This window comes from Perna viridis, chromosome 3 (assembly GCF_037379345.1).
Source record: "Perna viridis isolate PV_CMFRI_1.1 ecotype Kerala chromosome 3, ASM3737934v1, whole genome shotgun sequence".
NCBI classification, from domain to species: domain Eukaryota; kingdom Metazoa; phylum Mollusca; class Bivalvia; order Mytilida; family Mytilidae; genus Perna; species Perna viridis.
In genome coordinates, this window is record NC_142447.1 from 52,967,803 (window position 1) to 52,987,037 (window position 19,235).

Genomic DNA, 19,235 nt, shown 5'->3' on the forward strand with positions numbered 1-19,235 from the left:
TTGTAAAAAGCAACCGAAAAGCTAATGTTGCAGTAACAAATCTCTCAAAATTTTCCAATAGAAATGTAATAAGCCACATTAATAAATGGCATTCATTACAGAAATAGGACACTTGGTAACATTCACTTGTGTGGTTTGTCTCAGGCCAACCTTTTGGTAGATGATGATTTAATTATAACTTATTAAATAAATACTCAATTTTGACCACTAATCTAGAGGTCTGACTGATGAATTCGCCCTTTTTTAGGTGTGTTTTCTTCTGGTAACTTGCTGCTTTCTGAAACAAAATATTCATGACTTTTACGACTGAAAATCAGCCGCCATGTAATGTTCATTCAAAAAATCAAAAATATGTATACTTATATATCAAGAAGACGTAAAATCAACGGATGTCTTATCTATTTAATGAAATGGGAATGTATCAAACGACTGTTTTGTTTCCTTTAAAACAAGATATGATATTGAGTCGATATCACAGCGAAGAAACAGGGGTATGATTAACACCATGTCCACTATATTGGTCAAATAATAATAGTGTTGATGATTGCACCAAGCATAATGGAAATAGTTACTTTGAAAGTGATTGAAAACCGTTTTTTACAAGAGTACATCTATAAATCCGTCCCCATCCCCCCTCTGTCTCCTTTGCAATTGGGTTGATATAGTGATAAGGCTGTCCGTCCGTATTATTTTCATTCTGTTACGCAGAGGGGGTGTACCCATCTCTTATCCGTTACACCTCCTACACCACTGAATGATTTTTTTAAAAAACTTTCAGAGAATCATTATTACACATTCTCATTGTGCACTTCCTATTTCAGGTTTTGATCCAAATCAAATTGGGTGTTTCTAGAAAAGCAGAGGACGCTTACCCTACCGGTGCACCTGGTCCATGCTCCCAGTGTTTAGTGGAGTCCGAGTTGCTCATTTACTTTTGTTACTTTGTATGTATGATTTTAGTTGCTTTGTGTTCTTTGTTGTGTGTGTCTGTTTTCCATGTCTGGTCTTTGTCCCTGGATTACGTTCTTTTGATTACCGCTATAACCTTGGTTCCCTTGATTACTCTTTCACATTACAAAACGTGGACTTGGTCATTTATGAATATCGGTAAACGAATGGACCCAACTGTTATCCGTTAGTCCTCCTACACCACTGAATGGAATTTAATGAAACTTTCACAGAATCTTTACTTCGTCCCATTGTGACCCTTCTATTTTAGATTTTTGTAATTGAGCATTTCTTACATTTTCTGGTTTAAAATTGGAATTGATTTGATGATATTTTCCGAGAACTGATTAATATGATTCAACTATGATGAATGCAAATGCATGAGTAGATGATGAAGCGTATATGTATTTTCAACAAAATCTCCTTACAAATGATTACATCTATTTACTAAAGTGATTATTTCGAGGTCTTGTAATTACTGATTTTATATTCAATATGTTTATAACAGGCTTATTCCAGTGGAGGTAAAAAATAATTTCGGACATTGGTTTACTTTTCTAACTAAACCAAGTAGCCTTTAACAGTTAATCACTTGAAAAACTGAGAAAAAGTTCACTAAAGCATCACCTTGTCCTAGTAACAATATGATCAAAATATATACAAAGTAAAAAAGTCAAAAAGGAGGTTGATGTCGCTTCAATTCGAAATATGATTCCGCAATATCGCATACCCATACAAAGCTTCTAACAAAATATCAAGTGGCTGTGCCGTTATAGTTGCTGAGAAAACTGTAACGTGTGAGATTTATTGGTTTTTATTCAATGCTTTGTTAGTTAGAAACAATAAAGACAGACAGGTAAACGTCCAGGCGTTTGTTATATAAATCTTTTTTTTGAAGGGGGCGAATTTAACAGTGATAGTTTAATGATATGAATGAAAAGTTGATTTAGAAAGTATGTTCCTAGAAATAGAGACATATTGATAAATTGGCACTTTTATCACGACTATACTTTCATGCTTGTTTTATTTATCGAGCTGAATGTTACATTTCCTGGAAGAATAGACTATATGATGTATCTGCTGTGCTAATTTCTAAATCTATAACAGTTAATGAATTGATCTGTGAAATCTTCATTACCTTAGGTATTATTAATGAAAACCAATATACCTATAGAATCAGGGTATTTATGTATAGGTTTGAACAATACAAAATGTAATTTGATTTCGTTCCATAAGAAAGTTTTGATGAGATATTTACTGTTGGCCATAAACTACCACTAAGCTAATTATTGTTATTTTCTGCAGTTGCAATTTTAATTTATTTTCGTAATACAATGTCTGTTTCGTTTTAATGGAAATTGGCTGTCACCCCGGGACGCCGTATCCGTCTGGTATGTCTCTAATCAAAATATGCATGAAAAGACATCGGATCAATTTGTTGGGAATAAATAGTAAAAAGGTATTCCAGGATATTATTTCTCAATTTCTGTCAATATTTGCGATGTTCGGAAACATTTTATTAGCAATTAACACAGTAGGAAGTATGAAGCTATTGTGTCAGGTATATTGATATCCGTCCCATGCAAAAGAATATTCCATCTTCTACGAATCACTGACATTGATTGAAAAGTGACGACCAACTGAGGAGTTTATGTCTTTAATGCAAATCAGAAGTATATTTAACTGTTTGGTTTATTTTAGAGAAAACAATTGGTTCCTGGAAGATGCAGAGAGCTTCACTCCTAATGAATTTTTTTCATTATTGAACTATCAAAATATGGTAATTGCGTCGATATGACATGCTTACTTAAAGTTCACTTTGAATGGGTGTCTACTGTGACGTATATACTATGGACGGCATATGAAGCACTACACGAAAGTAGATGAAGGTAAATTAACGCAGAATCCAAACAAATGTAGCGCTATTTTAGAAAGGGTTGTATGTAACCAAATCTTGTGGATATGCAAATGAAAAAAATTATTAACATCAGAATTAAAAAAATTATCAGAAAAAGTAAAACTATTTTATTATCCAAGACACTGGTCCATTATATTTAGCTGAAACATACATTGTACGATGTCCAACTGACGATCACCTGGAAAAAATAACATTAAAGCGATTAGGAGTTTTATGTGTAACACCTGAAGCATGTGGATGAATAACCACTAGTATTAACTTGATGTAAGTTCACACTAGTAACGCTGGCTGACTAAACAACATTTAGTTTTCTGCTAATCCCATGAATTTTATATTGTTAACTTTAAGTTAAATCAACTGTTTGTTTAACTGTACAACCTGTTACAACATTTAACGTTCATGGAGGATTTGGGATGACTACACTCCCACAAAAAGTAATTAAATTCTACAGATGTAAATTAAAAGAATTAAGTCTTGAAACCGAAATAAAGAACTCGTAATTGTCTTGGGTTGTAGGTTATAGAACCTTGTTTTGGTTTGTAATAGATGTCATGATGAACTTTAGTAGTTATATGTAGATCTGCACTTTGAGTGCATTTGTATGATCAATTGTACCCGTTAAAAGTACTGAAATAATTTACATATTTAATTAACGTACTCAAAATCACCGGAAACTATCACTGAGTTGAGGGAGGGCTCCATTGTGGTAAATTTGCATAAGTACATCTATTTCTATTCAGGAACAAAAGTTCGTTGACTATTGAATAAACAAGTACATAGAAAATGTGTGAAAACAACAAAAATGTCATAAGCAGATAAAGTGATCACAGGAAACCCACTTATGTCATTCAGATTGTGTTACCTATGGTGAAAAGAAAAACTTGTTAAACATATGTATCATGAAGAAATAGTTTGGTATGAATTCATTTTCTGCAGTCAATGCCAATGTTACTTGTTGGTCTAGTGTCACGATGAAAAATCTGTCTTGTCTTCAGACCTTGAAAACGGCAAGAACTACCACTGACAGTACAATAACAATTAATTTACAATCTACATCGACATTAAATTGGTCGGGATGTAGGTAGTATTAGGACAACAAACCTAAAAGTAAGTATTATGATGAAAAATGTCGAACACAGAACCACTAATGTAACGAAATATGCAAGGTAAATACCGTTATGAAAACGAAAATACGGATATTGCATCACAAGAAATTAGCGATAAAACGAAATTATTCTAATAAGAGTCGTCGGGAAAATATTTGTTTCAGAGCATTTTATGAAATAGTTTTAACGTACACGATTAAGCTGTCAATCTATAGTAAGTGATCATCTTTATAATTTCTAAGGCAGACGTTTCTTGAAAATAGAACATTTAATAATTAGATTTCAAGCAAGAAGACGCGATTTTTACTGTGCGTGGCACGTGAATTTTAACAAGGCATTTATAATTGTTTTATGATTTTGTACTCCATGGGTGAAATTATGATCGTATATAACATTAGGACCCAGGAAATGCATTCCTACAAAGTCGGTGTCGTCTTCCAGATTATCGGGCGTTTTCCTTTTGCGCCAGTTTACTTTTCGAGTTAATTTGCGCCTATAAACTAATGACCCTGTTGCACCAGAATACAGGTAAATTTATACTTGATATTATTTTAGTGCTACATTACGTGTGGTTATTGTACGTTACTCACAATATTTTTTAATCTCTTTATTACTGGTTGTTCATCTCTTTGGCAAGTATAATTATAAAATATAAGAAATATAAGACTTTCATTTTAGTTTAAAAATGTAAATCAAGACCCTGTTCCTGTTTTCTGGGCTTGAGACCGACAGCTTTTCCTTGGTGGAGTTAAAAAAGGTTTTTTAATATAGCATGCATTTCTAACTCATTTTCTCTATTTTATGGTCGTTTTATTTTAGATTTTTACCTTTTTGATATTTAATTTCTTCATTTGTATTTGGCGGAAAAGGTAGTCTTTTTCTGGCGAAAAGGGACTACACGGAACAAAATTTTGGCGCAATTCAACTACGATTTTTTTATCCAATTGGTCCAAAGGACGATGCCCAGAATATCCCAATAATACTGGATGACGATATATAATTGGTACACGTAAATAAACTTCAGTTCTATGGAAGTAATTTTATTTTATTTATATTTGCTCACTGCATCCATAATTTTTTGCTAATAACTTCATTTGGAAGTTTGTTTTCTTTTAAGGATTTCAGTAGCAATGACTGCCATTTAGCGCATAAAAAACATTGGATGAAAAATGTCGACAGAAGACCAATGAAGTACCGACACAAGTGGACCTGTTTTGTTCTTTTTTTACCAGTATTATTTTTTATGCTTACAGTTGTTCACTATTCATAGCACCACCACTCGACATACCTATAATATAACATACTTAAGTAACCTACTTATAGTTTACATAAAGCATTTGTCAGCAAATCAGCTGTTGTAGAAAAAATGTTGCCACAGATGAAAGGAAAGTTGACGATAAGAACAAGAAGTCATCGTGTTTGTCGTATAATTTGGTCACGAGTTTTCTCTACCTGTCGATCAAGATATGAAGTTGACTTCATAGCGTCTGTAGTGTTCTTTATCACAAGTTCTTTAGGGGTAGATGCAATGTATAAAATTCTCGAATCTAGAATTGTTTTAAGACAAAACATCATCTATACAGCGAAAATAAGATCAAAGGATCTGGCTAAAGGATGTTCGTTCTTTTCTTTAAGATCAGCTATAAAGTCAACCTGAAAAGAATGAAAAAGTCATCGACTAGCGGAGCACAATTTGTTCCAATTCTAATACTTAACAGTCTGTAAAAAAAAAAACACATCGAAAATATATTGTCGATAAAAAAAATCCAGCATATTGACAATAATTTGGATTCTGCCAAGTACCAGTTACTAGTGTTGTAGTTTGCAATGTATATTTATCGTTTTTTTCTGCGTGTTTTGTTGTTGTTGTCTTTGTCTTTTGTTTTGTTTTTACTTTAATGGTTAAGATATTTATGTAGTACAGGACCACAATGCAACCTTGTTTTAACGAATTTCTAGTTAAATTACCATTACCATAATAATCATACAACCGGGAGTCTAGCAGAGTTGTTCGTCATGTCCTGTCATAAATACATTTGGAGTTTGTGTAAATGTAGAGACCAACTACTAGTAACTGTAATTGCCAAGATTGAAAAAAAAAGTCACTAGATAACTTTCTCATTTTAATTAGGCATCCAAATTACATTTGATCAATCTGGTTATTTCGTATTTAAATTTAATCAATCATTTTTTCGTTGCACACAGAATGGAATCAATTAAAGTCTGATCATCGTTTGCAAATGACATTTAATTGCAGTAATAATATTGAGATTAACAGACATCTTAATGGAAGTCAGATGTAATCACGTGACCGTGCTTCCGTTCCAAATAAAGGCAATCAAAATATACTTGAAAAGGCATAGGAAGATCCCGTTGTAAATAAACATACGGAAGACCCCATAACGCCTGATTGTTCAACTATCTGTCAATATTTGACTAGTTAGGAAGGTTGTTATTGTTCCCTAAACTCATTTCTGTTGATTGATAGCGGAAATGCTGAAACAATGCTGATTTATGTTTCCAAATGGAAATTGCTGAATTTATTGCAATTGATTTAGAATTAAGAAAGCGATAATTTGAAAAGTAAAAAGTAGTGACAAGAAATAAAATACAGTGATGAATGATAATTACAAGTTCAAGACAATTGGTTTACATCGTGTTGTGGAATGTAAAATGGCTATCAACATCAAAATGTGATTTTTGGGTTATATTTTAAAAAAAATAGGACTTTGTTGGCTCACTGGTTATGACTAAAATCAAACTTGTTGCAATACTGGGAGAATCTCGTTGTTGTTACCTCTGAAACAAAGTGCCGATGAATTAAAAAGCACCACAATTTTATCGACAATGGAAATTTGCTTGAAAAAGGAACAGTTATTAATTTGCTTTAAGTAAAAAACTATTTACACAGAACAATCAATGGTAGCAAAACTAAAATCATTTTCATTGTTCATATGACAGTCATAGTAAAAATAATTATATAATACAGAAGCAAAAACTAACATCAAGTATTTGGAAAAAAAACGTAGTAGCATAATAAAATGAGAACTTTCAATAAGAAGCGACTAAGTTTAAATTCTACGCGAAAGCGGACCGCGTGTTACAAGATATAAATGGAAAACTTATAATTAACTGCATTTGTCACGAAATGTAGGAAAAGTTGAAAAAAAAAAGACGACTCGTGGATTCAGATACGATTAACACTATGCATACAGTGGCGAAAAAGAACTGTAATTGTTTGTTTTGAAAGGACTACTAGCACTGTATAGCGGAAGAATATCAAACGAGACCGACTATAAAGAAATCAGTTTGATCACATTGGAATACCAATTAAATTACATTGCCGTTCTCAAATATGACGTCGGTCCATTATCAGAACGTTTAAATAGTATTTCAGAGTTAAAACAAAATTTTATCAGAGTAAGGGGAAATATATTTAAACAGCAATAAATAACTTTGTAGACGTTTTTTTAACAGATTAATCAGTCACTTCATTGCTAATTATTCTATAAAAAATAATAAAACCGTTAACGGATCGTGCATGTTGTCGTATCGACTACCCATGGTTAAATAACATCAGAGAAGGGTAAGTTGATATAACCAATATCGTTAGTGTCTTCTACATGTATATGTAATTTGAATATATCTTTAAGTTATTTACTTCATAAGCCATTTTTAAAAGTAAGATTGTATTTCAGCCAAATACCAGGGAAATGGAAATGAAAGCACAGAACATAGATGAAAGGAAAATACTAGTCCTTGCCTCATGTGCTGTCGGACAAGGACTAGGTAGGTAAGTAGGTATGTTCAACTCCACATTAAATGTGTTTTGGTTTTCTGTATTGCCTACATTTTATATCGACCTTAGAACGTTAACTTAAACTAAAGGATAATCATCGTTTGGAAAACAATATCGTAAGATTCATTATTTCAAAGAACCTCGACATTTGAGTCTTCACATCCATTAAAAGCCATTAAATTGGAATAAAATTTTACATAATGCCCCATTTTGACCTTAACTTACTGTAATTCCAAAACAGTTAAGGACATAACACCAAATTCTTATATAATTTGTAACTTTGTGGTACCATGTATATTTTTACCTGGATACCTCAATTATTAATACTAAAATTGTAACGTGAAAATTAACTGTCTACAGACAACAGCATTATATATCAAATCAATGATATAACTATGTCTTTACAATAATCATTTTTGTTTACCAGAACTTCCTACAAATATAATTGATATTACTAGATAGACACTTGTTCATTATCTACTTGTTATTCCCATTTCTAGAAAGATCAAAAGGGTACCAGCACATGGACATATAACCCAGATTTTTCAACAAATGATCAACAAACTTACAACCTTTTAGGGAACAGAGCGTGAGGTAAGATGAGAAACTGGAGCTTAATGCTTATGCATGTTAACATTATCAAATATAACTTCCTGGGTAGAAAGATGGGCATACAAAAGCATATCTTGATTATCAGAGAAGTTAATGAAGGAGCTTTATAAACCTTCAAACATTAAGTTACTTTCTGAAATACAACTTCTACTGTAGAATTTGATCCAAACATGGAGTGATACTTTCGACAGGTAAATGCATTATGAATCATGACGTGTTTTTAGTCCAAAGAATTGAGTTCCAAGTTTGCAAAGATCTGGTTGGGTGGACCTCAATCATTTGGAAAGACAAAAGTACATGTACCAATGAAGAATCAACAGACCTTATGATATATTCCTGATTTGCTTAGAAAAGGCAACAAACTTACATATAATCTTTGGGCATAAGAAATGTTACAACAGTATTGTCATGTGTAAAAAAGAGTTTAATAGTTCATCATACAATAAATAAGTTTCACAAAGTTTTGTTTCCAAAACATCTTAGCACTTCCAGTCATATAACAGTTAGAAGTATATTATTGTACAGTTTTTATTATTTTAAAACAAAAACAAAAAAACAGTGGGATTGATTGATAAAAAATACCACAACTGTATTTATACAAAAAAATAACTTTTTGTAGTAATTGCTCAAACACATCATAAATAAAATATCATTAACAAATCCTTTTTAAAATGAGTCTTACTTTTTGTCTAACTAATAAATAAAAATCTAAGATGTCTTTAAAGGCTGATAACATGTCAGGACCTGTGTCACCTGTATAATTTTTCCAGGACCTTAGTATCTTCAAGCAAGTTAAAATAAAAAAACTATAGTGTGGGTAACAAATTACCTAGTTTTTGTACATATGATAGCAAATACTGCTGTAAAAGTTCAACAGGTAAAAATTCATATTAAATACTTGTAAAATTTGCAATTATAAGAGATGCACATCTTCAACATGTATTTAAATATTGTGCAAAATATGAATTATTTCTGTTCAATACATATTGAGTTACAAACTACCTTGACAACATAATGTGATGAAAAAAAAAAAGAAGTACAGTATGTCAAAAATGTATGAAACAGTTTTACAAATTACTCCATCACAGGAGGTGAACATCTTCAATATGTATATAAAAATATGCAAAGCTTGAATAATATTGGTTGTATACTTTTTGAGTTACAGATTATATAAAGTTGGTACCCCTTAAGTTTGACATACAGAGGTACAAAGCCAAGTGGCAACTAGACCTGTTTTTGCCAATGGTGACACAGATGAAAATGCATTTTTACAAAGAAAAAATGAACTGTTCTGTAGAATAATCAATAATTTATGTTATTTTCCTTATCCACTGTAGAAGTTGTTATTGCTAAATAAAACCAAAGCATATTCTTCATGTGAATTAAAACATATGCATATTTGATTTCAACATTAGTGATTTGACAGAAGGATTAGAAAAACACATTATCACAGACCATAGTAATATCTAATAGGAGGACATTCTATATCCTCTTCATTGTCTCCCTGTAAACATACAACCAGATCAGCATACTTCTGTCCAGGATGGGGCTTTAGTAACTTCTCCATTCTATCAAATAAACAAACCATTGATATTCAATCAATATTTTTTTTAATTGTTATGCTTTTGAGCCAGAGTTGTCTTTCTTGTTTTTTTTTATGTGTTTCTCTACACAGTCATTCTAAATAATTAGACATTGGTAGGTGTCAATAAACTTATGTAGTACTATTCTAATTTCAAATTTAAATTGTCCAGTCATTAATTGAGTATAGTTTTATAGTACTGTGAAAGTACTTTAATTTGTGGATACTAATTTTCGTGGATTAGGGAAGATACACAAGTTCGTGGATTCTTGAAATTGTGGTAAAATTTCTATGTTTTTAGTTACTACACACACCTATAATTACCTCAAGTCTAATAAGAGAAAATAAAGTCATGCAACATTTTTCAATTTTATTTGGTAAATCTCTATAATTAAGGTTACAATAGATCTTTCTAAAAATTTCAGCATAGATCAATCCAATCATGCTAAACAATTTAACCTCTGCCAGATCTTAGCTAAACCCAAATGTTTTTGAGTTATTTGCAAATTCAGCAATTTGACCACTATGGTCTATTTTTAGTACTGGCTGCCAACTTTATTGCCAGATTGAAAATCCCCACACAAGGATGGATAATAATACCCTAGGAACATTCAGGCGAAGTTTGGTTACAATCTGTCTAGTAGTTTCAGAGGAGAAGATGTTTGAAAAAGTTAATGGGTGACCACGAACAACATACGTAAATTGATGACAATAGCTCATGAAGTCTTTTGGCAAGGTGAGCTAAAACAACAGGCTCCGAGGAGCCTGAATTGCTCACCTGGTTAAAGGTAATAAATTAAACAAGATGCCTAACAATTTTGACTCAAGAAGACTTTTGTAGGACTTATCATAAAGATCATTTCAGCAAATGAAAGTTTCTTTCTATCTATTATAGGTTTCAAGATATTGGCTGAAAACTAAAAAAAAAAAAAATTTCATCTTTCAAGGGCAATAACTCTTACAAGGAGTCGCCTGACAACTTTGATCCCTGAAGACTTTTGAAGGCCTTATAATAAGGATCATTTCGGCAATTGAAAGAGTTTGGCTAAACCTGACAGTTTTGGAGATATATTAAAAAATCTACTGTCTGACCCTAATGTTCTATTCTTAGTAATGGTGGCCATGTTTTTTGATGAATCAAAAATCCCCACATCAATTCTACGCAGGATACCCCAAGAAACATTCATACCAAATTTGGTTTCAATTGGTCAAGTAGTGTCAGAGGAGAAGATTTTTGAAAGAAATAATATTAAAAATAGCAAAAATCATTGAAAAAGGGCAATAACTCCAACATGGCTTAACAGAATAAAACCAAAACTTGATCAGAGATAGATCTCATCATGCTGAATACTTTTACCCATGCCAAAATTAGCTAAATCTAAAGGTTTTGGAGATATATGTGAAAAACTACTGTCTGACCGTATGTTCTATTTTTAGTAATGGTGGCCATATTTTTTGACAAATAAAAAATCCCCACATTAGTTCTATGCAGGATACTCCAGGGAACATTTATACCAAGTTTGGTTCTAATCAGTCCAGTTGTTTCAGAGGAGAAGAGTTTTGTACAATTGTTGACGACGATGGACACCAAGTGATGGCAATAGCTCACATGGCATTTGGCCAGGTGAGCTAAAAATGGAGCTCTGCCCTGTCAAGTGAAGTAAGACTTACGTCTGAGTGAGTCTCTTGGAATGTCCAGGCATAAAGGGAACATAGACCATTTTTACACCATGTCCAACCATAGTGGCTTCAAACCCATACACATCCTGGTAATAGAGTCACAAATATGTAAATACATATTCATTATGATTCTACAAAGTTACATGCAATAAAGTAACAACAAAGTAGTAGTTAAGAAAGTATTCAGATAAATACAGATTGTTCAGTTTGATTTTCTACAAGAAATACACCTCTCACTTTGGAGAATGATGCCCCTGGGGCTGCATACTGAATTCAAAGTCATTCCTGTAAAGGGTTGCTGAGATTTTTGCTTTGAAAAATTATAGGACAGACACCCAAAAAGCAACAACTGGAAGTTGATGTGTGATAAAGTCATGGAACTTACACATTAAACAATCCAGATTTAAGATCATTTGGATGAAGGGGTACTGATATTTTTGGACAAAGTTACTGGATGTATACTACATATGGACAGAAGTAAAACTTAATTACCCTGATGCCTAAAAGTAAAGGGCATAAAACTAAAATAAAATCTCTCAATGCATTTTGAGTTATCCTATGGCATGTGAACATATAGACAGACAGCAGTACACTATAATAGTTTTGTCAAAAGATAGGTGTTCATGGTGTGAAATGTTCTTCAATAATCTTAAGACATAGAATACAAATAAAGGATGTACGCTGCTCTGTCTAAAAATAACAAGGATTTCAAAGGGTTGTGAAGTATTTAAGATCTTTCATGCAAGAACAATACGAGTTGAAAAAACTAATGGGTCAGTACGATCATTTTTTGAAATATAAGCATTTGAAATTTTGGCAGGAAGAGGATTTCTCTAGATTTTCTGTATTTTTTGTCTTAGTAGGTTTCATCTTGAAAAATTTGGAAGATATAACAAGAACTTCATAAAAACTTCTCAAATAACATTTTCAGGTATGTTTAATAAAACTGTGAAAGGAAGAGTGGGGGTCAAGGGGCAAAAAAATATTAATGCTATGAAATGGATAAAACAAGAGGAGTACGAAAATGACAAAAATGACTGAACATGAGCAGCAAACGTCTTCATGTTGTGTATTCAATGATACTACACTCACCTTAAAGTGTTGTAAAAACTGTCGTAAGAGGAAAGTTTTGTTGCCTTTAACTTCCCATTTGTCCCACATAGTAATAGTTAATCCTTCTCTGGAAAACAAATATATACTGGTTAAACCTTAGCAAATTTCAAACCCCTTACCTAAACAAATTTGAATAAAACACAAAAATCCCTAATCTAAATACCTGTTTAAATTCTGCATTATGAAGAATGTTAAGAATTCGAATTTTGTTGAAATCTAACATATTTTAATATATAACACTTAGGATCATTTTAAATACATAGCCTGCGATCAAATATTTTGACACTGTTAGATTCAGCATAGTGAAGAGCTCTTTAAAACTCATGTTGATAACATTATACAACTGCTTAATTTATTTTTGTGGCTGTATTACATAACAACTTACTTGATAACAGTTTTTTCTACTGGTCCCGGTTCTGATAGTAGCAACACAGGTAAAGCTAAGTTCAGGAAACAGTTTTTGAAGACCTCTATTGGTTGTTGTTCATACAATACTTTCAGTAATTCAATTGAAACCTAAAGAATAATATGTGACAAAACATTTAACTGAACATGTCTTCAATACACATTTTAAGTTTGTTTTTGTCTACAAAATTATATCTCATCCTTGATGGGAAGTTCAAAGGGGTATTACTCCCACAAAATTTAGTGGATAATTATTCCTGGTAATATGCACATACCATGATCTACCTATCTACAAATTTTGTAAAATTTTGTGCAGTGTTTTCCATGGGGTTGTGCATACAAAAGTGTGATGAATAGACTGACAGGGTAAACGCAATATCTCTTTCCACCAAAGAAGGGGAGACTAATGCAGACATTTCTGAAAAAATAAATCGTTTGAAGTATTAATTGAAATTCAAGTATCCTTCATGTGGACATTTTAATCAAACCGTCCTTCAAGTAATGGTGGTCTACAGGTGAACATAGATATAGATTGTGATTTCCATTTTTTTATATGCTCCTTAGGAGTGTTACTCTTACAACCTACATTTACATGTACAATATATATGATTGTATGGAACACTTAAACTGTCTGATGAGATACACATTTGTTTACGTGTTGTCAATTTTATATTACTTGCTGTGGTTTTATAATTACATGTGGTCATTTTGTATTCACGTTATGTAGGAACATCTTTACATCATGTCATTTTGTCTTTACGTTCTGTAATATTGTCTTTACGTTCTGTAATTTTGTCTTTACGTTCTGTCGTTTTATGATTACGTTATGTCAACATATATTTATGTTACTTGGATTTATCTTTACGTGCAGTGGTTTTCTTATAACATGAGGCCGTTTCATCTTTACATTATGTCGATCTCTAAATACTTTATGTGCATCTTCTTTTCTTTACGTGCAGTGATTTCTTCTTTATGTGATGTGGTTTCTTCTTTACGTGATGTGGACAAAAATTTCATGATGACGTGTGACCCCGGAACTTTCCGATCCGGTGTAAACTTCAAATCAGTCCGTAAAAGGCAAAATAGATGTCACAACGCCGATTAGAAAAATGCTGAACGAAATACACTTGAGTAGTCTATCCAGTCACCCTAGAGTGTTTATTCTATAGTAAAAAATAGCTTATTTGTTATTTACGTTCAATATTATCGCAATTGATACACCTAGGACTCTGTTGATGACTTGTGGTGATTTTCGTAGTCAGAATATATTTTTTTAATTCCAAAAACATGGGAATTTCAACTCCCGCCAAAAATTTGCATAAATTTGACTCTACAAGTTATTGCATGACTAAATTTAATTTTCTACATTAATAAACCACCAAAACAAATTTTCAAGAAAGAATGTTAAAAAAATGCTAAAAATATTACCTCTACCCCTAAAAAACTGGTCTCAGTATCAAACATAATTTTCATTCACAGCATACCGACACTGTTAAACTCATATTTTAGGCATTCATAATTAAGATAATGATTTACTCAACATATCTGATCAATTCTAAACAATACTTTTTTGTATTTTTGGCTACTTTTTATACCTCGTTGAGGCAAAAATCATTTTTTAGCTCACCTTTCCCAAGACCATGTGAACTATTGCCATCACTTGGCGTCTGTTGCCGTCCGTCATCATTAACAATTATACAAAACTCTTCTCCTCTAAACCTACTTAACCAATTAGAACCAAACTTGATATGAATGTTTCTTGTGGTATCCTCTGAACTGAAATGGGGATTTTTGTTTCATCAAAAAACATGGCCGTCATTACTAATAATAGTACATAGGGGTCAGATAATAGTTTTTTGCATATATCTCCAAAACCGTTAGGTTTTGCCAAATTCTTTTTGTTGCTGAAATAATCCTTATTATAAGGCTTACTAAATTCTCCAGGAGAAAAAGTTGTCAGACGTTTCCTTGTTAGAGTTATTGCACTTGAAAGGTGAAAAATGATTATTTTTTTTGCAGATTTTAGCCAATATCTTGAAAACTATGATAGATTGAATAAAATTTTAAATTGTTGAAATGATCCTTATGCCACGACCTACAAATATTAGTGGGGATCAAACTTGTTGGATGACTCCTTGTTAAATGTTTTGCCCTTGAAAGACAAAAAAAAATGTTTTAAGCAGTTTTTAGTCAATATTTTGAAAACTATAATAGATAGAATGAAACTTTCAATTGATAACAGGATCCTTCTGATAAGTCCTACTAAAGTGTTAATTGAGTCAAAATTGTTAGACAGCTCCTTAAAGTTAGAGTTGTTGTCCTTGAAGAAAACAATTAAAAAAAAATAACTAGGTGAGCTATTTAGGGTCCTTGGAGCATCTTGTTTACGTTTTTTATACTTCTAACCTTTTTTTCTGCAAAAATGAAGTAAATTCACATATGTATGTATCAATATGCTGCCAAATGTCTCAGCTTTACAATGATACCAAGAAAGTTGCGGTAACACTTGTGTTTTATATCAAAATGAATACAATGGAACTCTGTCTCATAGATATTGCTTAAATTCAGTATTTATTCTTCAGTAAACATGGCTTACTAGTATTTGTTATTTATGTTCGGGATATTCACAACTGATACTTCTTGGATTCTGTTGGGGACTTGTGGTGATTTTCGTAGTCAGAATTTATAAAACCAAAACAAAAGAATAATGATGAAAATAAAAAATGCAAAAATGGGAATTTCAATATTCCTGTAAAAAGTCTCTTCAAGATATTACTCGACTAAAAAGTCTCAAATTTTGAATCATTCGATAGAAATTAAATTTCCTGAATTAATAAACCGACAATAACTGATTTTCAAGAAACATTTTTTAAAAAATAATTTAAAATTTAACCCCTTCCCCGAAAAAACAGGTCTCAGTATCAAGCATAATTCTCATTCACAGCATAACGACACTGTGAAACTCATATTTTAGGCATTCATAATTTAAAAGATAATTATTTGCCCAAAATATCTGAACAATTCAGGCATGTGATTTTTTATAGGGTTACAATTACTATAAAATCGTAAAAAGTAGAATTTACAGAATTTCAGAATGTCTTCTATATCACCCGTTATTATCTTTTTCAGAATACCGTAGTTTAAACAAGCTCTTGTGTGATACAGTAGATTTGTTTAGTGTCTAAGCTTTCAAATCGGCCAGGTAATTAATATTTGAACTTTTCCAAGTAAAGTTGGTGCAAAAATTATCACCCCTACCCATGAAAAAAAACCTCAACATGAACCAAAATGTTAATTTTTAATATATAAACAGCGTACACTGGGCATGCTGCGGGTGATTGCTTTCATTATCTATGCATCCAACATATTTGCTAATTTCAAGAGCGTAGGCAACAATAATGTTTTTTTTTTATAGAAAGGGAAAATTCATAAAGAAATTCAAACACCTGAATTGATCAGATATGTTGAGTAAATCATTATCTTAATTATGAATGCCTAAAATAAGAGTTTCACAGTGTCGGTATGCTGTGAATGAAAATTATGTTTGATAGTGAGACCAGTATTCTAGGGGTAGAGGTAATATTTTTAACATTTTTTTGAAAATTCTTTCTTGAAAATTAGTTTTTTGGTGTTTATTAATGTAAAAAATTAAATTTAGTCATGCAATAACTTGTAGAGTCGAATTTATGCAAATTTTCGCAGGAGTCGAAATTCCCATGTTTTTGGAATTAAAAAAATATATTCTGACTATGAAAATCACCACAAGTCATCAATAGAGTCCCAGGTGTATCAACTGCGATAATCTTGAACGTAAATAACAAATAAGCTATTTTTTACTATAGAATAAACACTCTAGGGTGACTGGATAGACTACTCAAGTGTATTTCGTTCAGCATTTTTCTAATCGGCGTTGTGACATCTATTTTGCCTTTTACGGACTGATTTGAAGTTTACACGGGATCGGAAAGTTTCGGGGTCACACATCATCATGAAATTTTTGTTCCACATCACGTAAAGAAGAAATCACTGCCAAAAGGAAAAGAAGATGCACATAAAGTGTTTAGAGATCGACATAACGTAAAAATGAAATGGCCTCATGTTAAAAGAAAACCACTGCACGTAAAGATAAATCCACATAATGTAAATATATGTTGACATAACGTAATCATAAAACGACAGAACGTAAAGACAATATTACAGAACGTAAAGACAAAATGACATAATGTAAAGATGTTCCTACATAACATAAATACAAAATGACCACATGTAATTATAAAACCACAGCAAGTAATATAAAATTGACAACACGTAAACAAATGTGTATCTCATCAGACAGTTTAGGTGTTCCATATGATTGGTACTTTTCACATTATGAATGAAATGATTATATCCAGCACACCTATCACTTTGGATATACTTACCAGACCAGCCACTGCTGCTGTTGTTGTTGCTATTGCAGGAACTATCCTACCAGCTATTCTTTTAACCTTTAGTCTATCAGCACATTCTATACTGTACATACTAGCTCTCAAATTCTGAAATTAACATGCAATGCATAAATGTCTTTGGCTGACATTAAATTTGACAATTTAGATATAAAGAATAAGATAAAATATAAAAACAAGTACAATGATAAAAACAGTAAACAAATTAGGCGTTTCTAGTTGATACGATGAAGTTGCAGTATTAAGTAATATAGTTTTTGTCACAATAATTTCTAGTAGTCTAGCAGTTATTGGCAGTGAACACTTTTGAGGGTACTAATCATCACTTCAAAAACAATTAAAAGTTAGTTTTCCACTACCATTTACAGTAGCTGATGATGATTTTAAGTTACTTTCACCTATTTGTCTATTTAATGTTTTGACCATTTTTATCATTAGGTTTAGATTTATACATTTCAACATATCATTTTCCATATTGACCCATGTACCAAACTATGACTTGGACTATGAAATGCATAAATGCCACATACATGTAATACCATAATTACATCAATGAACAATACTGATTAATTTTAAAAATCTGATCACTTAAGATATTAAAATATGCAACAAATACTGTAATAATTCTATTATAATTTATATAATCAACAGAGTCTGCTGTATATCATTGTTTTACCACAGACAAATAAATGATGTTGTTATTTATTTGTTTTCACCAAGGTGAACTCATGAGGCATTATGGCCAGCCTATACCATTGGCTATGATATATTAATGATAAACTAGCAGTGATTTTGCCACCTTGAATTTACCTCTGAACACAGGCTTTTTTCTCCAAGAAAAACTATCTCAAACTTATGCAATATTCACAAAAAACACTGTTTGTATTAGCTTTTTTGGTTTCCTATGGGTTTATTTTCTTCCCAAATCAAATATGAGGGGGTACTTTTGAAAAAGAGGAACAAAATCACTGATTGGAGTCTTCCTGCAAGGCATGAAACAAGGGCAGTCTATGGTAAAACAATGATAAACTGGAGTCTTCCTGGAAGTCAATAATCAAGGCCAGCCTATGGTAAAACAATGATAAATCTGAGTCTCCCTGGAAGTAATTGATCAAGGCCAGCCTATGGTAAAGCAATGATAAATTGGAGTCTCCCTGGGAGTCATTAATTCAAGGAAGTCAATGGTAAAACAATGAAGTATTTCTTAGATATCTTACAGCAGCGGCAGTGATAAAGTCGATATGACCATTACCATCATCATCCTTCTCAAAGTCTGCTACAACCATTGATGATAAAACTGAAACAAATGTGAAAACACAAGTTATAAGTGATGCATAACCTAATACTTAATACTTTTTCAGGTACAAAGTCAGTATGTCAGAGTTTAATAATAACCTTTTTGAGTTTAAAAGCACCTTCAAGTTACAATTTCAATTAGAAATTACATAATCATTACATGTAAGCGTTTGTAAGAATCAGGCAAAATGGAAAAATCAGAAACCTGCATGTCAAAAACCCACTAATCTTACCATGTAATATCACTCAAGGATACTTTCTGTACTTGAAAAGACCATTATTTCATCTCTGTATCACAGGCTTTGGGCAAAAATTTTTCAACAGAATCTTA

At 31.9% G+C, this 19,235-nt stretch overlaps 1 protein-coding gene and 1 long non-coding RNA gene across 4 annotated transcripts in view; one reads left to right on the forward strand and one right to left on the reverse strand.

Annotated features, from left to right (window-relative positions):
- The first annotated feature begins 2,699 nt into the window (after positions 1 to 2,699).
- Positions 2,700 to 8,487, forward strand: LOC148622879 (uncharacterized). Of its 2 annotated transcripts, XR_015920718.1 has the most exons (4): positions 2,702 to 2,837; positions 3,862 to 3,973; positions 7,671 to 7,765; positions 8,272 to 8,396. It is a non-coding gene; the product is annotated as an uncharacterized LOC148622879 (long non-coding RNA). The 2 variants fall into 2 exon arrangements; XR_015920717.1 differs by lacking the exon at positions 3,862 to 3,973 and having other exon boundaries at positions 2,700 to 2,837; positions 8,272 to 8,487.
- A 299-nt stretch (positions 8,488 to 8,786) lies between these two features.
- The window catches only part of LOC148622880 (ubiquitin-like modifier-activating enzyme 6), a 45,294-nt gene continuing 34,845 nt past the window's right edge, over positions 8,787 to 19,235 (reverse strand). For both annotated transcript variants that reach the window (XM_088573160.1, XM_088573161.1), the window contains exons 30-35: positions 18,826 to 18,905; positions 17,585 to 17,698; positions 13,144 to 13,274; positions 12,738 to 12,825; positions 11,637 to 11,731; positions 8,787 to 9,951 (exon numbers count right to left, since the gene is read on the reverse strand). In XM_088573160.1, coding sequence (XP_088429286.1) covers positions 9,831 to 9,951; positions 11,637 to 11,731; positions 12,738 to 12,825; positions 13,144 to 13,274; positions 17,585 to 17,698; positions 18,826 to 18,905 — 629 coding nt within the window. In that variant the 3' untranslated portion in view covers positions 8,787 to 9,830. The remainder of the gene's footprint in view (positions 9,952 to 11,636; positions 11,732 to 12,737; positions 12,826 to 13,143; positions 13,275 to 17,584; positions 17,699 to 18,825; positions 18,906 to 19,235) is intronic.